The sequence below is a fragment of the Physella acuta genome, unplaced genomic scaffold, assembly GCF_028476545.2.
Source record: "Physella acuta isolate Inbredline_101_S28 unplaced genomic scaffold, ASM2847654v3 ptg001346l, whole genome shotgun sequence".
Classification (NCBI taxonomy): Eukaryota; Metazoa; Mollusca; class Gastropoda; family Physidae; genus Physella; species Physella acuta.
The window spans coordinates 196606-224290 of record NW_026732861.1 but is presented as its reverse complement, the minus strand read 5'-3'; the positions used below and the strand labels follow the sequence as shown (position 1 = coordinate 224290).

The 27685-nt window shown below is 36.9% G+C and overlaps 2 protein-coding genes across 5 annotated transcripts in view; both read right to left on the bottom strand.

The window, feature by feature from the left end:
• The window catches only part of LOC131958624 (DNA-directed RNA polymerases I, II, and III subunit RPABC3-like), a 44951-nt gene extending 43245 nt beyond the window's left edge, over positions 1-1706 (bottom strand). The window contains exon 1 of one of the 2 annotated variants that reach the window (XM_059323755.1): positions 1431-1706. In XM_059323755.1, the coding sequence (XP_059179738.1) occupies positions 1431-1503 (73 nt within the window). In that variant the 5' untranslated portion in view covers positions 1504-1706. Of the gene's footprint in view, positions 1-686; positions 884-1430 lie in introns of those variants that run through there. The other variant, XM_059323756.1, reaches the window with a different exon arrangement.
• Positions 1707-6688: 4982 nt separating this feature from the next.
• The window catches only part of LOC131958619 (nicastrin), a 32889-nt gene continuing 11892 nt past the window's right edge, over positions 6689-27685 (bottom strand). For 2 of the 3 annotated variants that reach the window (XM_059323748.1, XM_059323749.1), the window contains exons 4-16: positions 27474-27597; positions 25946-26079; positions 25196-25338; positions 23427-23681; positions 22204-22365; positions 21229-21441; positions 20293-20465; positions 19322-19535; positions 18793-18880; positions 18073-18221; positions 17242-17362; positions 14527-14630; positions 6689-10437 (exon numbers count right to left, since the gene is read on the bottom strand). In XM_059323748.1, the coding sequence (XP_059179731.1) occupies positions 10303-10437; positions 14527-14630; positions 17242-17362; positions 18073-18221; positions 18793-18880; positions 19322-19535; positions 20293-20465; positions 21229-21441; positions 22204-22365; positions 23427-23681; positions 25196-25338; positions 25946-26079; positions 27474-27597 (2015 nt within the window). In that variant the 3' untranslated portion in view covers positions 6689-10302. Of the gene's footprint in view, positions 10438-12736; positions 12858-14526; positions 14631-17241; positions 17363-18072; positions 18222-18792; positions 18881-19321; positions 19536-20292; positions 20466-21228; positions 21442-22203; positions 22366-23426; positions 23682-25195; positions 25339-25945; positions 26080-27473; positions 27598-27685 lie in introns of all 3 variants that reach the window. The other variant, XM_059323750.1, reaches the window with a different exon arrangement.

Below are 27685 nucleotides of genomic sequence, written 5' to 3'. Positions count from 1 at the left end.
GAATGAGAATTGTATTGAACATGTTTGTTTAATGGCCAGAAAATAAAATTAACACCATTGATAGAAGCCAAATTACCGGAAATGTGTACCTGATACTATTTTTAAGAGCAATAAAGTAAAAAATATTGAGTAGCAACTAATTAAAACATGCTATGAATAAAATTAACACACTAATAAAACAAAATAAAACAACTTTTTTATATATACTTATCTTTAAGTGTGTAAGAATTCTCGATTATGTATCGATAGAAGAAAAAGGTTGTTTTAATTTACAATAAAAGACAATCATGATTGCATGAGGGTAAAACTAAATTAGATGTCTTTAAATTTTAAAAGTTTTACAAATTAATAAGATTTGTCTAATTTTTTTTACAGCTATATATCATCATTCGTGTTATATAGTTAGTGCCATTTTAAACAGTCAAAATGGAAATAATCTGTTTAATTAATTGTTTTGCGTTTTTATAAATTTCAGACTTTGTTACTGTGTAAGGACTTATATTTATTAATCTTCAGATATAAAATAATAGTTTGGAATCTTTAAATGCATGTGATATTAATGAGTTTAGTGATATAGTAATCAGCTAAGATGTGTGCTAAATTTATAATGTATACACCAAAGAAAAAAAATTGGAATAAAACTAAAATGGTGCAGTCTAATAATTTAAAGCACAAAATAAGCCTACCTTCCATTTCATACTAGAGAACATTCTCTGCAGACAATTTATGTAACTGTTAAAGATGTGTTTGACTGAGGCATCCATGTTTAGCCTGGCTTAACACTAATCAGTTGCAGGTGTCATACAATTTTTTTTAATACTTTTAGTCTAAGTCATCTAACTGGTTTCATAGTAACCAATCACATTGAAAGCTGTGTGCAACATTGTGAATTAATTCAAAGGTCTCAGCTCTCATATACTAGAATTCTGAAAACGTGTTATAGCATGTAGTGGTTTGCCGGGTAGAACGCTGGTTCGATCGCACAGAGTGTGTGTGTTGTTGCTAGACTACGGTAAAACTAACAGCTATGCCTCAAAGAATAAGCTATTCAGCGTTTCTATGAGAGTACAGCATGCTTTCCTGTCAACTAGTTCTACGGCTGGGCCCTGCTGTCGATGATCAATGACAGGACACAAGCTTTGTATTATAATAATTGCTAGGTCTAATTTTAAATGGTATTAGACTCTGGTTCTGGGATCTTAAGTATCTAACTTAAAAATAAGAATTTCGTTGAATTCGGTGACAGAATGAAAGGCAGAACGCAGTTGGACCATGGCCAACAATCAACATATTTTTAATATTTAGTAGGTCACATTAAAAACAGAAAAAAAGTTCGTTTAAATGAATGGTGAGCTCTGTAGCAAAAGTACGAAACAAAAGTTAATAATATTATTATTAAATTAATAAATTAGAAAAATGTGAGTACTCACCTCGGTCGAACTTTTTGCCATCTGGGTCAACGTGTTTAACATCGAAAATGTCTTCAAAAAGAACACCAGCCATTTTCCAATAGTTTGACTATATTTTATAATCAAACGTAGTAATCACTTTCAAAATATAAAGTCTGAATTAGATAAGTACTTCTCGGTTATTAATGATTCAATACAAGAATCGATAAATTCCAATAGTTAGCAAAAATGAATGCGAACATGTAGTTTCTTGTTTACTTCGGTATTTTAAAACTAATGTTCTTTCACCACGCAAGAGATCGTGGAAGGAGAATCATATCCGGGTTAAACTTAAACACGTTAGGCTCGAGTAGATAGACTTGTTCACATTTTAGTATTTTTAGCTAGCTTAGTTTGTTGCTTATCTTTGTTTTAATTAAATTAACTTAGTCATATTAAAAGTGCACCATGCTAATTAGCTTACCTATTTAGCAATTCTCAATTACACAACCTGCTCTTCGCTTTATATTTATAACGTAACTTAAACCTTTGTCTAGTTAATCAGTAATCAGCCATTCTATAATTTCAGCAATAGATTAGTGCTACAATCATAGGACTACTAAAAATAAAATAGCTAGATTCTAGATCTCGAATTGAACTGTTTATAGAATTATAGAGATTGATTGAAATACAAACAGAATTTTATTAGATAAGAAAATACAAGTTTCAAGGCGAAATATTTAGCAGTCTATGAGTCGAATGGGGGGGGGGGCACTCAGTATTTTTTTTAATAGAGTTCATTTTTATTAACTTAAGAATAATAAGTCCATTATAGGGGTACAAGATTGGATCTGTGTAAGAATACCGCGGGGTATTAGTATAATAATAATATAGATTAGTTTTCCCTTACGTTAAAAAAACCACTCTTCATACTCGTTTTATATATTTTTTGTTAGATTCTGTACATCCAGTCATCTTAGTTTGGGTAACCTTTGCCACCTAGACCAGATCTACTCTGATAGTGATAGGCCTAAGTTGAAGGCACCGCAACGCTTCATTGCTTGTACAGTTCAGGGCATGTTGCACACCGATCCCTAGATGTGATATGCAACTAATAATCAATGAATCAATTGCAGTAAATAATTGAAAGGCAATCAATACAGGTCTGCCAGATCTCGTTCGGTTACACGTCCTTGCCTGCCTGCCTGTCGCCCTAGCAATATGGCGGCACTCGTCCGTGCAAGCACGCGTTAAGTGGCCGGGGACTCGCATAGCACGATCACGGTGTTTGAACGCCCTAATGGTCGGGGTATGATCACGGTGTGAACGCCCTACCTACTGGGGTATGATCACGGTGATTGAACACCCTACCTACTGGGGTATGATCACGGTGTGAACGCCCTACCTACTGGGGTATGATCACGGTGTTTGAACGCCCTACTGGCCGTGGCTCGATCACGGTGTTTGAACGTCCTACCTGCTAGGGTATGATCACAGAGGCGTAGCGACCCTTCCCGGCGCCCGGGGCGAACTTTCAATTTGGCGCCCCCCCCCCCCCGCTTATATATATATATATATATATATATATATATATATATATATATATATATATATATATATATATATATATATATATATATACATGTGTGTGTGTATAATTATGTGTGTGTGATAGTGTGTTTATATATAAGCTTGTGTGTGGGTAAGAGTGTATTTGTGTGTGTAAGCGTGTGTGTAAGCGTGTATGCTACAGTCCGGACAAGGTTTAATAATTACATTGTATGATTTCCATTCCTTAAAACTTTACGACAATTTAATTCCCATTAAGATGCGTTTAATTTTTTTTGCGAAAGATTAGTAATGTCAGTAAAAAAAAATAAGCCTGATCTGTGTTAGAAGGTAGTTTGTAGCTAACGCTAATATGTTTAGACCAGCCTTTTATGTTCTAGTTTTGGAACGATCTCTGTTGTGATATGGTACATAGTTGGATTCGAAGTTTGTTAGAGTAAGGACACACAAGTGACATACAAGAAGAAGTTATCAGAAATATTTATTGTTCACATTGGAATACGACATGGGTATTTCGTTGATTGGTTGATGGTATGACAAAACAAGCTAGAGAAAACAAACTGGAATCCAACGGATGTTAACAGCTCGTAGTCTTGGATTTCGCAGATTTGCCCTGCCTTCTCGCACACAGAGTTTCTTCCAGGCATCTTTTGGGGGGGGGGGGGGCGAAGCCCCCCGAAATTTTTTTACCGCCCCCCCTCGAACGAAATGAAATTTATATAATTTATATATAGAAAATATATACGTTTAACAGTGTCCGCCCCCCCCCCCCGAAGAAAGTCTACCGCCCCCCCCCCCCCTCGAAAATTTCAAGTGCCCCCCCGGAGAAAAAAGTCTGGAAGAAACACTGCTCGCACAACGTCAACAACAAATGCAGAACTAATTGTATTGATTGAAGAAGCAGCAACAATCAATTTAATGATAGCCCATGACGTTCTGATTATAATCAGCAGCAATAAAACGCGTTTTAGCACTCTAAGAAAATGTGGAATTCAAATGCATTGTCAAAAAAATTCAATCAGGATCTATAACTAAATGTGGTCTCTTTTACTGTATGGCTTGGAGCTAGATTACAGAAAGTGGAGAATGAAATAAGAGCATGGAAAAAAGTGGTGGTTAGTGGCTTAGGGATTCAAGAATCCGTGATATTTAGTTCTCTTTAATATAGTTCAGTGATCCAGGTAAGATGTAATGCAATCAATCAAAAGTATCGGATCTCTCACGTTGAAGTTGAGAGAATCGTAAGAATCTTACAAAGAACTAGTCGCGTCTTTTTTTAAAACAAAACTGGCTATTGAAATTGTACATTACGCGTTAATACACTTGGTTTCTTTACTAAGTGTTAAGAGAGTTATCTACTCACCAATCCAGTACAAATACTTGCGATTTTTGTTAGCGAAAAAAGCGCCCCCCACACACACTCATCACAACCATCTTGGACAAAGTTTGTAGAGCGGTTTTTAACGTAACTAACTTTTTTTTTAAATGTTACACAATTATACAATGCACAGTACAATTCGTTTCTTTCTGAGAGCTAAAGGTTGTTTACTCAGAATCCTGTGTAATTTTGCTATTTTATTTAGCCTAAAAGCGCCCCCCTGCACCATCTTGATAAGTCACTAACGTATTTTACAGTTCAACAATCGTACAATACGTTTTAATACAATTGGTTTCTTTTAATAGCGGTAACGTTTCTCGACTCAACAATCTAGTGTAAATTCTTCCGTTTTAAGTCTCGAAAAAGCGCCCCCCCCCCCCCCCCCCCCATCTAAGAAAAGCTTCAAAGCGGTTTTGCCGGTCACTGTTTCTTAAGAGTATATGTTTTACATTAAGAAATCAAGGTAGAAAACAGTTAAATCAGTATGTAAAGGCGTGTAGCCATTACATTTCTTAACTTAGACAGTTTATAATTCAAAACTGCAGCATAAAATCAGCTTTAAAAATTTTTTCCCACCCCTTTTGGCGCCCCCATAGGGTCGGCGCCCGGGGCGGCCGCCCCCCCCGCCCCCCCCTAGCTACGCCTCTGTATGATCACGGTGTTTGAACGCCCTACTGGCCGGGGTATGATCACGGTGTTTGAACGTCCTACTGGCTTGGGTATGATCACGGTGTTTGAACGCCCTACTGGCTTGGGTATGATCACGGTGTTTGAACGCCCTACTGGCCGGGGTATGATCACGGTGTTTGAACGCCCTACCTGCTGCGGTATGATCACGGTGTTTGAACGTCCTACTGGCCGGGGTATGATCACGGTGTTTGAACGCCCTACCTGCTGGGGTATGATCACGGTGTTTGAACGCCCTACCTGCTGCGGTATGATCACGGTGTTTGAACGCCCTACCTGCTGGGGTATGATCACGGTGTTTGAACGCCCTACCTGCTGGGGTATGATCACGGTGTTTGAACGCCCTACCTGCTGGGGTATGATCACGGTGTTTGAACGCCCTACTGGTAGAGGTTAGAGTTAGGGCTATAGGGCTCGAGTTGTGGTGATTGACTGGCTGGGGTTGCCAATGAGGGTGATGTTGTTGTTTTTTTAACAATCTCAAGGTTTCTTTCCGACATTTATCTTCGGAGGGACGTGGGGGGGTAGGGGGGTGGACACATTAAACTTCCGTGCGTGCATTTAAATTTTCCGAGGGTGGAGGAGGGAGGGGGACTGAAAGAAACCCTGAATTCTCTAACGACCGGGAACTTTCACACTATCCACAGTGCTTGAACCCAATACATTTTTAATAAAAGGAGGTGGGGGTTTAGCACAGAAGAGGCTATTCGTTGAAAGAAAGGGGGTGGGGGGAGTGTTGAAAAGCTAAATAAGCTGGAGACCCCCCCCCCCCCCAACACACACAACATTAGTTAGAAATGTTTTTTTTTCCAGCCGCCAACCCACCCACCTATACGGACACCCGCCTGCCAATTATTAAACAAATCGTTTTACCTCTCGTTATACTTGGTAATTAGGATAACCTCTCGTAATTCCGGTAACCTCTCGTAATTCCGGTAACCTCTCGTAATTCCGGTAACCTCTCGTAATTCCGGTAACCTCTCATTAGTCTCATCAATAGGGGTTCTTTTATAAATATAGCCACGCTATAGCAGACTTTTACACCTCACTCAAAGGCAGACATCCACCTCCCCTTAAAAATGCATTACTCAATCTCACCCCTACCCCTTAACACAACCAATTTTTTCCCCCAGTATTTTTCCCCTTAAAAATACGAAATAGATGGTTTCATTTCTCCCCCGGCACACCGTCACGGATATCTCAATCCCTCTACTCCCATATATGTGTGACGTCATTTATTCAATGGTCAGACTGGTTAGGCAACTACAATCTGAAATGTCTATTGGTTGTCAGAGAAAAATATAATCAAGCGGGAGTGAGCTCCCCTAAACAGTAAGGCTTGGGATGGCACTTACAGTAGAATCGGGCTAAAGAAATTGTTGGTGGTAGGTTTGTGACAAAACCGCTCGTTTTTCGAGGAAGAAAGGTTATTTGAATAATTATGCTGCTTTAATTAGAATATGATATAAAATTTCCTGAATCTGAAGTTTTTATGGAAACCGGAAACAGTAGGCCTACCACTTCCGGTTACCGGAAATCGCACACAAGGTTATACAAGAACTCGTCCAAAACACCTCTAGTGGCTACATCATAAAAAATGTTTTATCAATGTTTCTTTCTTTATTCGTTCCTTTTAAAAATAACACAGAAAAAATTGACACCTTCATTAAAAAATGTCTTTCAAAATTGTTTTATTGGACGATTTTCAGTAGTTGAATGACAAACAGTGAAAAGAAAATCAAAGTAAACAGATTAAAGATAGATTTCATTAGAGTAACATCTCAATCAGTTTATTGGAATATAGCTGAGATAATATTGGGAAGTAGTCATTTTTGATAGTTGTAAAAAAGAGGATTCATATTGAAGTCTTGTTTAACTTGTTACATTTTACAATTACTATGCAGTGGAACAACAATCACTATATTAATTAATGGAAGATGGTAATAAATAGGTAAATTATCAGTGGGTTTGGGGGAGAAATGTACTAGTCTTTCCATTGCAAGTTTTTTCTACACACATCAATCATAATTAGAAACTGCATTGAAGAAGTCAAAGAGTATGGTCCAATGGTCAGTTCAAAGACATACAAAAAGTTTCAAACAATGTTCAGTTCATAGATTTACAGTGTAAACAAAGAGAGTAAAAAGCCATATAAATATTAGCTGACAGAACAATAGCTCACTACTGTCAATATCAGCTGATAGAACAATAGCTCACTACTGTCAATATCAGCTGATAGAACAATAGCTCACTACTGTCAATATCAGCTGATAGAACTATAGCTCACTACTGTCAATAACAGATGTTACCGATATAGCTGTTCATAGAATATAAAGCTCACCAAAAATACCACACACAAAAGTTCTGTCATTAAACAGGTTCATTCACAAATCTTTCGTACAATGAGCTCAAAATAAATAAGCTCAAATTAGCTGGTGATGGATAACAAGCAAAGATTTCAACAAGTGTCAAAGTACAAATTCATTGGAACTAGCAATAGCACATATTAGTTGCACATAGTTGTTGTAAATAATCATAGCATATAATCATTAAACATAGTTATAGCACGTCGCACATTATCATAGCATATAGTTTTGAGTTCTAAGCCCAACAAGACCCCAGACAAGTACTCTCTAGCCTACCCATATATTAGATACACCAACTACAGCCTGGAACCATCAACTCAAAGCATGGAATGTTAGACAAAGAGAAAAAAAAAATTCCTGCAAAATCTGGCACTTAAATATAGCAAGAGAACCACCAAGCATTCTACAGTGCAAGTAAACTGATAGTGCTGTACATACTTTGTTTCTTGGTATTTCAGGTTAAACATTTCATATTTACCATGTTAATTATATTCATGAAAAGTTTTTAACTAAAGGAATATGCAAAAATTGAATTATCAACATACCAAGGGGTAGCTATACAATTATGTGCAATAGCATTGAAGAGATATGACAGTATGCATAGACCTTGGAGAAATACGATTGTACTCATGAAATGAAGATCGGCATCTACAAAAACCCCAGTAAACAATCAGTCAACAAAAGAGAAAAAACTCAAACTGCCAGAGGGCAGAGCATAATATGTACACATGATTAGGGTGTGATTTTTTTTTTACTTTGAAGACCTGTACAAAGAAGTTTCAGACAATTTTTTTCCAAAACTTATTTCTTATCAGATTTTTAGATGTCTTTCAAGAGTCGTTTTGTTTTGGTCTGGGGCAATTTTATTTATATGAGTATTCAAAAATTTATTTTCAGTTTTACAGTAACTTAAAAAGCTATTTTTTCAAAGTTACAGTACTTATTTTTAAAAGGTTTCAAAAATTTATTTTCAGGCTTACAGTAACTTAAGAGCTATTTTTTCAAAATTACATTACTTATTTTTAAAAGGTTTCAAAAATTTATTTTCAGGCTTACAGTAATTATTTCTTTAAGAGCTACCCCACTGCAAACAGATTTAATTACATTTTAAGCCTTGACCAGAATTTAATTAAGTAACTGGTGTATTTCACCAGTCAAGTAGTGAGTTTTTGTATAGTGTGTACATTGTGCTGTGTGAACATTGTGCTATGAAATGTTTTTGTATAGTGTGTACATTGTGCTTAGTGGTATTATGTATACAGTGAAGTAGAGCTGGTATTAGGTGTACAATATACTAAAGGATGATTGTGTGTAAAGAGTGTACAACATGTACAAAGGGGTACTTGTGTGTAAAGGATGTGTACATTGTACTAAGGGAATGTGTGAAGGGATTATGAGTAGAGAGTGTACATTGTACTAAGGGATTATTTGCGTGTACATAGTGTGTACTTTGTACTAAAAGATGAGACAAGATGCTAGAGAAAACACTGTGTGAAATCTCATAACAGTAAAAAAAAATTCTTACACTACACAACAACATTGTTATCACATTATATTCACTAAATATCCTGTTCTTAAGAGATCAATGGTGTTCATAGACCCTCCGATCTAACAAAATATTATTCCAGTTAGAAATAATGTTATTAAAATAACTTGTTCATAAGAAGCAATATTTAGTGGACACATTGATAACAATTAGCAATGTTAAATTGATGTATAAATATGTACAAATTCATGGAGGTACATTACATACATGCAGTCATACATTTATCAAATTTGTATGTACATGGAGTATGAGCAGGTCCACATTTTTAATAAATATTTATTGACTTAAATCCAGCATACATTAATAATTTTTAAAGAAATTTAAATACTGATTGCTTATTTTTTTGTCATTAGTATACCACAGTTAGATGATAATTTTATAAAGCAAGTATTCACACAAATTTCTTGAGAAAAAAAAAAGTTGATTACAACATTAAATTTTGTCATAACCCAAAAAACGTAATAATGTATCAAAAGTTTATGTGAAAATTAAACTAAAAGTTTTTGTCAAATTAAGGGAAATAAAATGTATATATGGCTGAAAAATGATACAATCCACCGTGACCTGACGAGGAAGCTTTAAGGTGATGTCCCCATTATGATGCTGCATTAGATGACAGTATTTGATAGGATCATTTGGTGGTTTTCAAAATAATGCATTAAGGAACAGTCAATTTCTATAACTTGGCTACAAGGTTTCTATTAAAATTGATGTAAGATTATTAATATACGTTACTATATATTTCTAGATAATAATATTGCCTTTAAAATTTAATGTGTTTAGAATTTGCCAGCTATTTTAAATAGTTTCAGAATCACTGTTTCTAAATATGGCAATTGGTCTACACAATCATGATGGCCACTGGTCAACACAATCATGATGACCAGTGGTCAACACAATCATGAGCCATTGGTCAACACAATCATGATGGCCACTGGTCAACACAATCATGATGGCCATTGGTCAGCACAATCATGATGGCCAGTGGTCAACACAATCATGATGGCCATTGGTCAACACAATCATGATGGCCACTGGTCAACACAATCATAATGGCCAGTGGTCAACACAATCATGAAGGCCACTGGTCAACACAATCATGATGGACACTGGTCAACACAATCATGATGGCCACTGGTCAACACAATCATGATGGCCACTGGTCAACACAATCATGAAGGCCACTGGTCAACACAATCATGATGGCCACTGGTCAACACAATCATGTTAGGCATTGACCAACACAATCATGATGGCCCTTTTTATAAAATTAATGTATCTACATGTCTACCCATACCACATTAAAAAAAAACATAACTAATAGCCTAAACGTTGTCCGCCGCGCTCTCTCTTGTGTGGCTCCAGGCCCTACGTCATGGGGCTGTACGAGGAAGCTCTGTTGAAGCTGCCAGCGTGGAAGATGACAGCGCTGCGCACCTGACACACGTAGACCAGGGCCAGTGAGACCACAAACACCAGCAGACCCACGAGCAGGAAGGTTACCTGTAGAGAGGCAAAGTCAGCAGTTTAAACTCAGTGCTGGAAGGTTACCTGTAGAGAGGCAAAGTCAGCAGTTTAAACTCAGTGCTGGAAGGTTACCTGTTGGAAAGGCAAAGTCAGCAGTTTAAACTCAGTGCTGGAAGGTGAAATATTGTGGTTTTAGTGTAACATATGGGAGGAATACCACCATTTTAAAAAATTTTTATACTCAGGTCAGAAAGTTGAAATAATGTGGTTTTAGTGTCTCAACAAATGGGAGGAATACCACCATTTTAACATTTAAACTCAGTGCAGAAAGGTGAAATGTGGTTTTAGTGTCTCAACATATGGTAGTAATACCACAATTTTTACATGTTAAATTCATGTTAGAAAATTAGTTTTAATCCTCCACAACAGTTGTAGTTGTTTTGTACCTCATATTGATTTAAATTACTTGTTATTTAAGCCATCTTGCTGATTTCGAATGGGACACTTTAAGCCTGTCATTTTTAAGCTAGTTGGCATTAAGCAATGTTAATGCTGACTTCAACTGTTTAAACTGCTTTTTAGAATTGGACTTGTTCAAGCGAAATAAGTTTTACAATCAACTTTCAAGAAAAATTTTGATATTTTTTAATAAACATTTTAAAACCTACAGCTAATCATTTTAAAAAAATGCACTAAAAATATGAGCTTATGTGAATAAATATTCAGAGTTAAATTTTATTTCAAATTCAACATTTTACATCCAATCCACATATTTTCTACTTTTATGTCAAAACAATTAGGTAAAATAACAGCTCAACCAATGGTTGAGGGTCTCTTATTTTAAATCTGGGTCTTTATATGAGGGTAAGAATAGCCAAATGAGCCCAAAAGTAGAAATTAACACAAAGCTTTAAGATGAAACCTAATGACAGTCTTTAGGCTATATGTAACAGTAATGAAATTAAATGATAACATTGATTTAAAGCAAGATTTATTTCTAAATGATCAAATTGAAACAGTATAGAGTAGGTAATAAATAGGAAGAGTCCTGTCTATGCACATAATTAACACTTAAACAATGAAGAAATCAACAACATAACATGTTGCTTTAAACTTGTCTATGCACATAATTAACACTTAAACAATGAAAAAATCAACAACATAAAATGTTGCTTTAAAATAAAACTCAGTAACTAGAACAACAATTAAGTTCATACTTACTCATGAACATTAATAAAATATACATATTAAAAAACATACATTAATAAGTAGCATTACAGAGGTAAAAAGAAAGTAAGACAGGAAATAGGGACTACACATGCAGTATTACAGGCTAATGTATGGAGAAATGTTGAGTCTATCAGGCACTAAATTAAAATTAATATGAGGGCTGAGTGTGTAGAGTGTTAGTGGATGGCAGTTTAATTTATGTGGAGTGTGGCAGTTCACTGTATTAGGAGTGTGGATGCCTAAATAAATTGGGACTGTCTTTGTTGAGCGTGGCTGTTTGTGGAGTATTACTGTCCAGTGTATTAGTAATATGCACAATATTTAAATGTGGCAATTTGTTCTATACACAAAGTGCATTAACCAGCCAACAGTGTCCCCAGATTTCTGTACATCTACAGTACAAAGTCTGATAAAGACAGTTTTTTTACACAACCAAACACACTGATATCATGCCAGGATAATAGTGAACAAAGCATGCAACTTCAAGTACAGTTTTGCTATCTGTTTGACTTAATCTACATCTACTTACCATTAAATCTACTGACTACAGCAAGCAAATAACAGAATGTTTACAGCAAACGATCCAGTTAGCTAATTAAGCTCTTATCATGCTTGTTAATTCATTCTACATTTCTGTTTCAAACTGCTAATAGCTACATTACAAATTTAACTTTAAAATAATGAAAATTTAAAATATACAAGTAACATTTATTGGCTTTTTATAGTAAATTAACTTTTAAATCATATGTATATAATTAAATAAAATTCATAAAAATTGAAATTTAGCTATTTTATCATTAATAAATTTAAAAAAATTAATTTTGTGTTGTTTAATAATTACTAAAAAAATATAATAATCTGTCTACATTGAAAGTAAGGAATACTGATACAACTAAAATGTTGTTTTAAAGATAAATTAAAATAAGTAAAAGTTTAAACATTAAATATTTGATGTAGCCAATATTTCTTGAAAACATTATAATAAGCCAAATAAAATGTTGCTGCCAGATAACAAACAAAATCAAAGGCCAAAAAAAAAAACAACCAACCAAATCCATTGGTTTGACAGAAGGCAAGACGGAACTGGAGATAACAGGCTACAAACCTTACAACTGTACTGGCGGCTGGGCCGCTGGTGGGAATATTGTATCAGAACTGCTACTGACCAGGTAGATAAGTCCAGATGAAAGTAGGAGCAAGGCTAGTCCTATACACAAGGTTAAAAGCTGAGAGAAATACAAAGTTGTGGTACTTAGTGGTGGTCCAGGGTTAGTTTTGTTTTACTTGTAGGAAATAGTATTAAGTCTTCATTAATGATGAAAGTAGGAGCAAGGCTAGTCCTATACACAAGGTTAAAAGCTGAGAGAAATACAAAGTTGTGGTACTTAGTGGTGGTGGTCCAGGGTTATTTTTGTTTTACTTGTAGGAAATTGTATTAAGTCTTCATTAATGATGAAAGTAGGAGCAAAGCTAGTCTTATACACAAGGTTAAAAGCTGAGAGAAATACAAAGTTGTGGTACTTAGTGGTGGTGGTCCAGGGTTATTTTTGTTTTACTTGTAGGAAATTGTATTAAGTCTTCATTAATGATGAAAGTAGGAGCAAAGCTAGTCCTATACACAAGGTTAAAAGCTGAGAGAAATACAAAGTTGTGGTACTTAATGGTAGTCCAGGATTATTTTTGTTTTACGCTGACTTGAGGGGAAATAGTATTAAGTCTTCATTAATCATACAAGTAGGAGCAAAGTTAGTCTTATACACAAGGTTAAAAAAAGAGAAATAGAAATTTGAGAAAGTCCAGGGTTATTTTTGTTGTACACTGACCTGTGGGAAATAGTATTAATCAGCTGGTATATCGTGGTAAAATGGAAAATTGAAGAATACGGACAAAAATAGGAATAGTTAATAACTGGTGGTAATCTATCAACACAACTTTTGTGTAAGTGATGGTGGAAGGAAGCAGTGTTAAAAGTATTATTTTATTTTACTAATTCATAGTCCAAATTCTTAATTTACATACTTGACAACACAACATCTTTCAAAGCTGATTTATAAAAAATTTGACAAGATCCCATCACTTATAAAGCAAGAAAACTTTTTGAAATTGACAAGAATTCCCCTTCCCTTTAAAAAAAACCTTTTCTTTTAAATTCCATTAAAATCCAATTTTAAAAAAATCAATCACCAAAATAGCTCATTTCAATGTAAAAAAAATTAACAGCAGTCATTAAGTAAAATAAAACTTGTCATTCCTTGAGAACACATTACTGCCAACATAATCAGTGCTTTTCACTGACCGCTAAGCTGTAGGTTTCCTCATAACTTTTTTAAACACTGGTCCTTCAACTGTCCTCTCATTTAAACTGGGCTCTTATTTACAAATTATGTACCCACAGGTTATGGTACAGACACATTTTTGTACACAAATTATGTTACATGTAAACTTTGGTGCATAGAAATTTCTGTTTACACAAATTATGGTATAAAAGGTTTTTAACCAGTGTTAAACAATAATATTTGTGGGTTTAAATGTTCTTTGTTAGTATATTCATTATTAAAAGTTAGGATATTCAAAATAATTTTGGGTAAATACTCATTCTATAATTATGATATGATATTGAAATACAATTTTAAACTTGTTTTAAACAAATCAATAATTAGTATTAAATTCGATTACATTAAACCATCATTTGTATTAGGCAGTGGTTTCCAGATTATTGTGGAGGGGTTAGTGCAATAATATACCCTGTTGTTGTGTATTAAAACGGTGTAGATGCTGGCAAACAAAATGACAGATCAAGAAGAATCTGACAGCTGAAAAAATCAAATGTTCTCTAGCAGTGACTCAACAGTAAGCAGAGAAGCGGAGAGAGCCGATTCCAGCTAAAAACAGTACCTGGAAGTTTTGGCTGGGTACAAGGAATAGCCTGACGCCTATAGCTGTGGTCCCCCATCTTGACTCGGTCCATGTTGAGTACTGCCCAGAGAGCATGTCGTAACCTGGTGATGGGAGTTTAGAACAAGTTCACTTCACACTGTTAGGAAAGTCAAGATAAATCTCTTGTAGGGTTGGTAGTCAATAGGACAGATGAGAAGAGTTCATGTTTCAGGTGGTCAATAGAGCAGATGAGAAGAGTTCATGTTTCAGGTGGTCAATAGGGCAGATGAGAAGAGTTTATGTTTCAGGTGGTCAATAGGGCAGATGAGAAGAGTTCATGTTTCAGGTGGTCAATAGGGCAGATGAGAAGAGTTCATGTTTCAGGGATTTCTGCATACAAAAGAGGTATGGTCTCCACCCAGCTGTCTTTATTATCTCTAACATGAGCAAAGTAACAGCCATATGTATCTCTGCATATAAAGGGATATGCTGATCAATTCTCTACCCAGTCACCTTTATTTACTCTTATGACAGTCAAGAACCGACCAAAGCTGGGTGGTCACTAGTCCAGAATCCAAACTTAAAACTTTCAGGTAGCAGCTATGTGCTCTACCGTTTGACCATCACATACACTTATAGGTAACTATAGAGAAATTAATGAGCTTCTACTGTCCATTCTTACATTACCTAGTGTGGTCAAGGAAGAGATCACATAGTTTCAAACCAAAAAGATAACACAGTGATAAGCCATACATAATGTAGATCTTAATGAGTGGACATTTAACCCATTTACATATCATGCTAAAATAATTAGCAGGGTAAACTCTGCTTCATCTGGTGACATGCTTATTTGAGCCTACATTTAATGGTAGTTCTTAAATGGCACCTACTTACAACATCGTTGAGCCTACTCAGCTCCAATAAGTACATGACATATACTCAAATTCTATGGTCTAAACAGATTTACGCAGTCATGAAATTTACTGTTGTGAAGGTTGAGTTAGGCTAAACAAATACAGCCTGGTGGGTAAGGTATACTTTCAGATCTCTATTAGATAGATAAAGTAGAGTTCATCTGTTTAGTCAACACAAGAATATCCATTCACCTTTACTTTCACAGAGTCAGATACACTTAAGATTAGGGGGGAGAGACGTCATATGGACTAAAGCCAAAAAAACTGAACTTTTGAATGTCAAGTTAGCAACCAACATTTTCTGTCAACTCACCATCAATTTTAAAGGCAGGAGACACGGCCTCTGTGTACTGAACTAATCAAGTTAGCAACCAACATTTTCTGTCAACTCACCATCAATTTTAAAGGCAGGAGACACGGCCTCTGTGTACTGAACTAATCAAGTTACCAACCAACATTTTCTGTCAACTCACCATCAATTTTAAAGGCAGGAGACACGGCCTCTGTGTACTGAACTAATCAAGTTAGCAACCAACATTTTCTGTCAACTCACCATCAATTTTAAAGGCAGGAGACACGGCCTCTGTGTACTGAACTAATCAAGTTAGCAACCAACATTTTCTCTCAACTCACCATCTATTTTAAAGGCAGGAGACACGGACTCTGTGTACTGAACTAATCAAGTTAGCAACCAACATTTTCTCTCAACTCACCATCTATTTTAAAGGCAGGAGACACGGCCTCTGTGTACTGAACTAATCAAGTTAGCAACCAACATTTTCTGTCAACTCACCATCAATTTTAAAGGCAGGAGACACGGCCCCTGTGTACTGAACTAATCAAGTTAGCAATCTGTAAACTCACCATCAATTTTAAAGGCAGGAGACACGGCCTCTGTGTACTGAACTAATCAAGTTAGCAACCAACATTTTCTGTCAACTCACCATCTATTTTAAAGGCAGGAGACACGGCCTCTGTGTACTGAACTAATCAAGTTAGCAATCTGTCAACTCACCATCTATTTTAAAGGCAGGAGACACAGCCTCTGTGTACTGAACTAATCAACTCACCATCAATTTTAAAGGCAGGAGACACGGCCTCTGTGTACTGAACTAATCAACTCACCATCTATTTTAAAGGCAGGAGACACGGCCTCTGTGTACTGAACTAATCAACTCACCATCAATTTTAAAGGCAGGAGACACGGCCTCTGTGTACTGAACTAATCAACTCACCATCTATTTTAAAGGCAGGAGACACGGCCTCTGTGTACTGAACTAATCAAGTTAGCAACCAACATTTTCTGTCAACTCACCATCTATTTTAAAGGCAGGAGACACGGCCTCTGTGAACTGAACTAATCAAGTTAGCAATCTGTCAACTCACCATCTATTTTAAAGGCAGGAGACACAGCCTCTGTGTACTGAACTAATCAAGTTAGCAATCTGTCAACTCACCATCAATTTTAAAGGCAGGAGACACGGCCTCTGTGTACTGAACTAATCAAGTTAGCAATCTGTCAACTCACCATCTATTTTAAAGGCAGGAGACACAGCCTCTGTGTACTGAACTAATCAAGTTAGCAATCTGTCAACTCACCATCAATTTTAAAGGCAGGAGACACGGCCTCTGTGTACTGAACTAATCGACTCACCATCAATTTTAAAGGCAGGAGACACCACCTCTGTGTACTGAACTAATCAACTAACCATCTATTTTAAAGGCAGGAGACACGGCCTCTGTGTACTGAACTAATCAACTCACCATCAATTTTAAAGGCAGGAGACACGGCCTCTGTGTACTGAACTAATCAACTCACCATCTATTTTAAAGGCAGGAGACACGGCCTCTGTGTACTGAACTAAAGACTTGTAACACCATCCAGCTCTTTTGTTCCCGTCATTCACAAGGTTCCCCTGCATCCATTGATAGTTGTAGCGCTGGGGGTGGGGAAAAAACATTGACTTAATCCTCTTTCCTCCTTATGGTGCATAGGGACTCAAACCATAACCTTGGTGAAACCTGGTTTCATTCAAACGGTTCTGGCTGCTGGGTTAGCTCTATCACACCATGCCATGTTGACAGGTATCTATACAAATAACCATAGCTCTAACTCTGAATTTAATTAACCCCAACTCAGGTGTATCAATAGCATCATGCTTTAACAAGTCTATGGAGTATCTGGACAAATAACCATAGCTCTAACCCTAACCCTGAATTTATCCCAAACTCAGGTGTATCAATAGCATCATGCTTTGACAAGTCTATGGAGTATCTCAACAAGTACAAGCCAAACCCTAATCTTAACCCTAGTCACCGGCCACCTAAATAAGAGAAAAAAACTAACACCCTGAACTAAACCTGGTTTATATTAATCGAATGTCGAATTACTGAAACTCTTTTAGCCCTAAACAAAAATCTCTAACTTTGTAATATAAAAGGAACAGCCATTAAAGAAATGTTAGCATCAGTAAAGTGTACAAAAGGTGAACACTATTCCCACCTGTTACCCAGTAACTTAAAACCTCTGTATGTTAAACATCAGAGAACACACCAACAACATTTGTTACATCAGAACTTCAAAGATTATTGTAATTTACCTCCAACTCTCAAAAATTAAAAATGTTTTCCCAAGTAAAAATGGTCTAACCTTGTCTTTATCTGGAGTTTTACACTTCTCTTCATTTGCCATGACCAAGTCTCCAGTAAATCTGGCCACTAGGGCGTACACCAACCGGGTCACTTCATTGGTGTGGGTTTTAACACTCACATAGAAAGGAAATGGCTGGATGGCATCGTCTGAAATCAATGGGGAGAAAATAAGGAAAATGTAAAGTGATGGCTAAGAGGTTTTCATGGCCATGACAACAAACACAAAACATGCAAATTGTAAAGTTACTATTTTAAAGAAATGTACAAACTAAAGTCATTGGACAATTGTGTAAACACCCTTGAAGGATCAACAGAACATTGAATAATTTTCTAGCCAATACAATACCAACTACTGTAGCGAAAACTTCACAAAAGGCATTATATAAGGACAGAATAGTTACACTTACTACAGTTGTTAGGTCACTAAAGCTTGTGACATAAGTTGTTAGGTAACTTACTAAAGCTTGTGACTACAGTTGTTAGGTCACTTACTAAAGCTTGTGACATAAGTTGTTAGGTAACTTACTAAAGCTTGTGACTACAGTTGTTAGGTCACTAAAGCTTGTGACAAAAGTTGTTAGGTCACTAAAGCTTGTGACATAAATTGTTAGGTCACTTACTTGAACTTGTGACTACAGTTGTTAGGTCACTAAAGCTTGTTACAAAAGTTGTTAGGTCACTTACTAAAGCTTGTGACATAAGTTGTTAGGTCACTTACTTAAGCTTTTTTCGTTCACAGTATCTATGGTCTCATGAAACAGCTCACAGTTGGGGCTGACCAGGAAACAGTACAGGAGGTGAGTGACCTGGAGGATCAAAATAGCTCTTGATATGAACATTGTAAAAGAATGTGTGGCATTTAACAAATAAAATTTAAAATAGAAATAAATCATAAGCATTTATTCCTTTTGTGTTTTAAATAAATAATATGAACAGATTTTTTTGCTGAATACGAAAGAAATTTTATCTTAGAAAATAATAATTACAGAAGATGAACAATGATAAAGGCCTTGGATTCAAAAAGAAATAACATCCTTTTAAGAATATGCATCAAATAAACAAAAACCAAACTAATAAATGTGATAACAGTAGTATGTAAATTAGTATGTAAATGTGAACTGACATACTACCAGACCAGATTAAAATCAACTGTTAATTAATCTAAAAAAAAACCAACGCATTACAACATTAGATAAGGATGTAAATTAAGCTGATCCTTAGTGAAATAGACTAGAAAAAGGCCTTACAAGAGAAGAATCTGCTGTTAAGTTCTGTCTGACTTCATCACTCAGGTTGTAGCCGGTGGCTGTGGTGTACAGATAACGAGCCAGTGTTGAGGACAAGTTCGTTATAAGTTCAGCCTGAGTGGTCACATAGTTGTACTTCATGGTCTCGTTAAGGCCACTGGGGTAATCCAGGGCATCAATCAGCTCTCCACTGTCCAGGTGACTGTTATAGAACCTGGGAAATAAAATGTTGTGGCATCGTCCAGAAAAGGTGTGATGGGCAATAATTGAAATGAATTGGTCTAGAAATGAATTGGTCTAGAAATGAATTGGTCTAGAAATGAATTGGTCTAGAAATGAATTAATATAGAAATAAATTGGTCCACAAAAGAGGTGACAAATAGTGAATGAAACTAATTAGTCCAAGTAATTCCCAATGGGGAGTTTAATTTTTTTTTAATCTTGTGTACTATTATTGAATTGTTATTATAAAATGTGCTTATTAGAATTATAACATTAGAGGGGAAAAAACTTTACGTTCCCTGCAAAAGAAGATTTCACTGATTGACCACAGGACAGTATCACTGACCACAGGAGGACAGTATCTCTGACCACAGGACAGTATCACTGACCACAGGACAGTACCACTGACCACAGGACAGTATCACTTACCACAGGACAGTACCACTGACCACAGGGCAGTACCACTGACCACAGGACAGTACCACTGACCACAGGACAGTACCACTGACCACAGGACAGTACCACTGACCACAGGACAGTATCACTGACCACAGGACAGTATCACTGACCACAGGACAGTATCACTGACCACAGGACAGTATCACTGACCACAGGACAGTACCACTGACCACAGGGCAGTACCACTGACCACAGGGCAGTATCACTGACCACAGGACAGTATCACTGACCACAGGACAGTATCACTGACCACAGGACAGTACCACTGACCACAGGACAGTACCACTTACTTGTTTTTGTACTCTTTACTGTGGTCAGTCAAGACGACCACTGGGATGTCTGATTTACGTTTCAGGAATCTCTGGGCAGAGGCTGGGGGCAGAGGCAGATCCTTATCTGCTTCACTCACACCAACATTTAACTCCTGGCCAAAATTCTGGAGCTGTTTTATCATTTTTGTAATCTGGGAGAGCAAAGAGCAAATCAAACATGTTTAAAAATGTAATACTGTTGTAAACAAATTTTTTTTCAGTATTGATGTCAGATGTTTATTCAAAACAATATAAATCAGTAATGCCCCTTGAACTGTTCACATGTACACACAACATAGAGTTGAGCTAATCACAGTAAAAGAAAATATCTCATAACAAAGGACTTAAGTATGGAAGCTGGATAGTCTAGCATGGGTTTATCTAGCCTACCTTGGTTCTAGACATATTAACCGAGCCTATTTTGGGACTAGACACCTCTATCCTAGCTTCGGTCTAAACTCCTCTATCCTAGAGTGGGTCTAAACTCCTCTAACCCAGCTTGGGCCCAGACACCTCTATCCTAGCTTGTCTACACTCTATCCTAGCTTGGGTCTAAACTCCTCTATCCTAGAGTGGGTCTAAACACTATCCTAGCTTGTCTAAACACCTCTATCCTAGCTTGGGTCTAAACACCTATACCCTAGCTTGGGTCTAAACACCTCTATCCTAGCTTGGACCCAGACACCTATATCTTAGCTTGAGTCTAAACACCTCTATCCTAGCTTGGGTCTAAACACCTCTATCCTAGAGTGGGTCTAAACACCTCTATCCTAGCTTGTCTAAACACCTCTATCCTAGCTTGGGGGTCTAGCCATCTATCATAGCTTGGGTCTAAACACCTCTATCCTTGGGCCTAGACACCTCTATCCTAGCTTAAGCCCAGACACCTGTGTCTACCCACAAGAAAACATTCACCTTATCCTCCAGTTTGGACCTGGAGAGAACATCAGTGTGTGCCCACAGGCTGCCACCATCACGGTAACCAACTTGGTTGATCTCCACTATCTGGTTGATGTGCTCTAGGGAGATGTTGCTGAGGTAGGTCTTGTCCTTGGACTCGGCCTGAGGGAAGACCCCTTGCTCCATGTCATAAACCACACGACTTGATCCAATGTAGTCAAAAGATTCCTAGAAATACAACTGACAGTTAACTTGGTGGTACAAGTTTCATTAGAGACTAACTAATTATCTAATTTAATTTACTCAGTAAACTGATGGAAAGGTGTCAGTTAACTTAGTGGTACAGGTTTCATTAGAGACTGACTAATTATCTGATTTAACTAACTCAGTGGAAAGATAATTAACTGGTGGAAGGGTGTCAGTTAACTTAGTGGTACAGGTATCATTAGAGACTAATTATCTGATATAATTAATTCAGGCAACTGGTGGAAAGGTCAATTAAAAATAGTGGCAGAGGCATTAAGAGATTAATTATCTGATTTAAATAATTCAGGCAACCAGAGAGGAGGGGTTAACATGGTTAAGTATCACCTTAGTAACTAAATGTCTGTTGGAAATGGTGCCACAGTAAACAAGGCTAATAATTGTATGTCTCATTAATTAATCAGTCAACTTTTAATGAACTTTCGTGTATTATTATTTTGCACTGTTTTTAAATCTATCTATATATTCAAATTTAATTTTGAACATGAAATTTTCATTGGTTTTTTTTTTATTTAAAAGCTTGCCAATTAAATAAAATCATTTGTATAAATAAATTTAAACTTTAACACAAAGCCCTTTCATCTATTTCCACTTGTAAAAGATTTGAACTTAGTTTCTTAACATAAGTGTTTGTGAAATTTTTTCTTTTAAATGATTGATTTAATCTAAAGCAGCAACCCAAAATTTAAGGAGTTCACAGAAACAAAAGCAGCACAAGAAACTTACCCCTTGAAAAAAGGTGAACATGATGTCTTTAGCATTTGTATTGTTTTCAATGTCATGTTTCATCTTCCATAAGGCCTCTATGGTAGACAGCATGGCCACTATCCCCACCACCGTAGTGTCGGCAGCGTAATACTCAAATTGGAAGAGGGACGCAGAGTCCAGCTGAAAGATAGTCAACTTTTTAAGTGGTAGCACCTAACAAATTGGGAAAGTTGGTCAACTTTTTAAATGGCTGCAACTAACAAATTGGAAGAGGGACGCAGAGTCCAGCTGAAAGTTGGTCAACTTTTTAAGTGGTAGCAACTAACAAATTGGGAAAGCTGGTCAACTTTTTAAGTCCAGCTGAAAATTGGTCAACTTTTTAAGTGGTAGCACCTAACAAATTGGGAAAATTGGTCAACTTTTTAAGTGATAGCACCTAACGAATTGGGAAAGTTGGTCAACTTTTTAAGTGGTAGCAACTAACAAATTGGGAAAGTTAGTCAACTTTTTAAGTGGTAGCAACCAACAAATTGGGAAAGCTAGTCAACTTATTAAGTGGCTGCAACCAACAAATTGAAAGAGGGACGCAAAGTCTAGCTGAAAGTTGGTCAACTTTTTAAGTGGCTGCAACTAACAAATTTACTTCTACTTCTACAGCGGCTTATGTTTACAGGGCATTTAAAGGGCCTGCTCAGCTCTAGTGTTTGACAGGCATTAGTTCAAATAAAACTTTAAGAAAACATTTTCACCAAAATTCTTCAAATAAAACTTAGAGAAAACAATTTCACTTAAATTCAAATAAGCCCATCTAGGCAATCATTTTAAATAAATTCATCAAATCAATTCTCTGAAAACTCATTTTACATAACTTTTTTAAACTTCAAATTTCTAGACAAATATTTCACATCATTTTCCATAATGTCCTTCAATCAGAGGTGCAAAAACACATTTTACATAAATTCTCGAGCCTCAAACATCTAGACAAGAATTTCACATAAATTCCTAAAACTCAAGCCACAAGACTTAACTCACCTTAGCAGCAACCATGATAACAGAATCAGGCTGCCTGGGTTCAGGGTGTACCAGGTGTTTCTTAACTCACCTTAGCAGCAACCATGATAACAAATCAGGCTGCCTGGGTCCAGGGTGGGCCACAGGTTTCTTAACTCACCTTAGCAGCAACCATGATAACAGAATCAGGCTGCCTGGATTCAGGGTGGGTCATGGGTTTCTTAACTCACCTTAGCGGCAACCATGATAACAGAATCAGGCTGCCTGGGTTCAGGGTGGGCCACAGGTTTCATGTTGACCACAACATTCTTGTCCCCCAGCTGGTCACAAAACACCTGCATCTCCGACAGACTGAGAACCACCCGGTCGGACCGGCGCAAGCAGGTCACAGAGTCAACAGCGGCTTCCATGCTGGACTTCATTTCCGCAGCGCAAACTGGATAACCTATAGTCTCGTTGATTGGCTGATTAAAGCGGTAAAAGCACTGAAACGAGAATAAGTTTAAATGTTAAACTTGTGATGCTCCATAAATATTTGCATACCTTTTATGTAGTTTAGGCAGTATTTTTTTTAATACCATGGTTTTTACTGTAAACAAACAACCTTGCTATTGTAATCAAGTAAATAGATACCACACTGAGGTATATTCAAATAATTGTATAAAAATATTGAATTGATTTTAAACCATCTATATGTATATAATTCTCTTCATAGAGACATTAGAAAACACCACCCAGCTTACCCACCACCCTCATCCCCACCTGTCAGGTGAGCTGTGGTTCAGCCCGAATGTTTACAATTGTAGAGCCGGGTTAGTGACGGCTATTAGGGGCAGATAATTTAGTATTAAACTATTTGAAACGAAGGGGATGTAACAATTTCTGATTGATCTTTTCTTTGTCTGTAAATGTAAATGGCTGCTTTCACTAGACGGGAGGGGGGGGGGGGGGGGGAAGGGAGGGTGGGAGGGGGTAGTGTTGAATTTACAAATTATGAATTGCTGATAAGCAGAAAATAAAACAACTAGATGGTGGCGTATACTATGTCGCGTTCAGCTCGTTTAAAATATTTTAACTATTACAAGAAAAATACAGTGACTGCTATAGGGATTAAATAGTGTAAACCTAAAGAAAAACATGTAAACAACACAGCAATCAACAATTGTAACTCCCTAAAAATTTACTTACATGTGAACATTTTTTCACACCCCATCTAAAAAAAAATGTCCATCCAGCAAAACTGTGCCTGCTGACTGTTATGAGAGTAGTCTTTGTTTGGGTACGAGAGTATTTACATTGTGGAAGTATAGGGTAGATAAGACTAAAAAATGTGAGATGTTTTGTGGAAAAAAAGAAGGAAGGGCTATGCAAGTTTTAGCTAGTCTTCATCTTGTTGTGGTAGAGTGTCATTTGGTCATCTAGGCCATGTGGGTACAAGAAATGTCCATTTTGTAATAAAGTCTTGTCTAGGTCGTACACCTGAAAGTTGTTCAGAAGGTAAGAAGTATTGTTTGGGTTGTTGATAGGAAAGTAGTTGTTGTATGTGTTTCATGCATCGATGTTTACATTTTATCTGGTATGAGCTGACCCCCGGCGTATTATACGCCGCAATTTAGTTGTTTTTTTCTACTTTTCAGTACTTCATAGTTAGTGAATTCAACACTACCCTCCATTCAACCCCACCACCCCCCCCCCCCCCCCCACGTAAGCAGCCTAGAGAGTGCGGTAGTAGCGGCATGCGTTTACGTGGTGTCTCGCATAGTCCCCATGAAGAGAATTATATATTTAGATGTGAGTTGAAGAGAATCCACATTGGATTATTCAAACTATTAAACAAGCAATGTAACAAAAGGACTTGATGTTAATCATTTACAGGTAACTGTGATGTAGATTATAAGATGTTCTGGTGGTGGAAGATTAATTAACAACTCAACACAGGAAGTGGTAGAAAGATAAGACCTGTCTCAGTGCTGACTTGTATAAGATCCATGCCACTCACCTGATTTAAGACAGCGTCCACATCACTGGGATCAGACAGGGCAAAGACTGGCAGACCAATGTCTGAGAAATGAAGGGATGTGCCTGCTTTGTTCCACTCCACCTTCTTGCAGCCCTGGTAGTCAGGATTGTCACTGTACAAACCTAAAATAAGAAATCAATCTTATACACGTTTGTTTTTCGTATTAGCTATATACACACATTTTGCTCATATCATCTAGATACAGTTTTTATATTAGCTATATTCACACTTTTACTTCATAATCTTTACAGTCTGCAACACAAACTTTTTATTAAACATCTTTTTTTCTACCCGCCCTTACAATACAAGGAGGCGGCCTGGCCTATCAGTAGAGCATTAGACTGCTAACCTAATAGTCTTGAGTTTGAATCCAGGTTCTAGTCAGTAGGACATCACTGAGTCCACCAGCTCTTATGGGTACTTAACTCACGTGAGGGAAAGTAATGGCACCTAGGCATAGTGCTGACCAAAATATTTCTTCATATGCCAAGGTCACAGAAACAGGTGAACTCTAATTCACTTGCCCCATGGACCGTCAGGTTTGAAAAGGGAACTTTTACACTATAAATATTGAACTGCTGCAAAATATCTTATTTTGTTAACATTTTGTTAACATTAAAATAAATGACTTACCATATCTATCGTTAGGACATTTGTCAACTTACCATATCTATCATTAGGACATTTGTCAACTCACCATATCTATCATTAGGACATTTGTCAACTCACCATATCTATCATTAGGACATTTGTCAACAGAAGAGAATCCTTCAGCAGGGTAAATAGCTTGACTGTCGTTACGTGTGTTGATCACCATAATGCCATTGACGCGCCCTGAGGTGTAGAGGCGTTTGATGTTTTCCCTGTTGAAAATTTCAAATAATTTTATTTGCCCATTGTTGATTGTCATGTGAAATGATTAAAGTGTAAGAACAATGAGACCTTTTGGTCAACAAAGCAGATCAGGTAAAACTGTCTTGACAAAGATGTGAAATTTTACATTTAGTCAGCGGACTAGAGATTGTCTGATGGGCTAGAGACAGGGGAAATATGATTTGAGACTTTCATACTTATGACTATAGAATTTTATATCATCTACCAAACATACAGTTTAACTGACACTGAACCTTTGATACCATATGGTTAACAGTGATCCTTTGATACCATAATTTTAACTAATACTGAACCTGTGATACCATAGGTTTCTTCTTCTCTTTTCTTCTTCGTTCTTAATTATTAGTGTTGAAGGGGATTGAGATTTATCTGCCAGTGGGTTTGAACTCGAGACTTTGTTCAAATTTATCAACCATGAGCTTTTTGCCGACTCGACCACGCCTCCAACACAATTAAGCGTTACGTGTCAACTGGTTATGCGCCATTGAGGCCATTGACTCCGATTTCAGCCTGCTTTTCTTTTTGGATTTGCTTCCATAGCCTTTGTCCAACCAAGAACAAACTACAAGGCAGCAGTTGTTTAATTTTGGAGTTGTCTCTCCTAGAAGAGTGGCTGTCCCCAGCTAATGAGCCTCATCTGCCCGAGGGCCATGAGCTTTACTGACTCGACCACGCCGACCCCTACATACAGTTTAACTGACAAGGAACATTTGATACCATATGGTTAACAGTGATACTTTGATACCATAATTTTAACTAATACTGAACCTGTGATACCATAGGTTTAACTGACACAGAACCTGTGATACCATAGGTTTAACAACCACTGAACCTTTGATACCATAGGTTTAACAACCACTGAACCTTTGATATCATAGGTTTAACTGACACTGAACCTTTGATACTATAGATTTAACAACCACAGAACCTTTGATACCATAGGTTTAACTGACAATGAACCTTTGATACCATAGGTTTAACTGACACTGAACCTTTAATGCTATAGGTTTAACTGACACCGAACCTTTGATACCATAGGTTTAACTGACACTGAACCTGTGATACCATAGGTTTAACTGACACTGAACCTTTGATACCATAGGTTTAACAACCACTGAACCTTTGATACCATAGGTTTAACTGACACTGAGCCTTTGATATCATAGGTTTAACTGACACTGAACCTTTGATACTATAGATTTAACAACCACAGAACCTTTGATACCATAGGTTTAACTGACAATGAACCTTTGATACCATAGGTTTAACTGACACTGAACCTGTGATACCATAGGTTTAACTGACTCTGAACCTGTGATACCATAGGTTTAACTTATACATGGACCATCTATTTATAACTCACCCAGTAAAATCCACAGAGTTCAACAAAGCAACATAAGGTGCATGCTGACCTTTTGACAATATCCAAGCAAAATCCTCCTTGGATTGGATGTAATGGATTGTTCCCACATTGCCTCTCCAATTAGCTGAGGAATTATGGAGAAAGATGGCCATAAAAACCACAAATGAACAAAAGTAATTATATTTTTAATTTGATTAAGGACTGTTCCCATA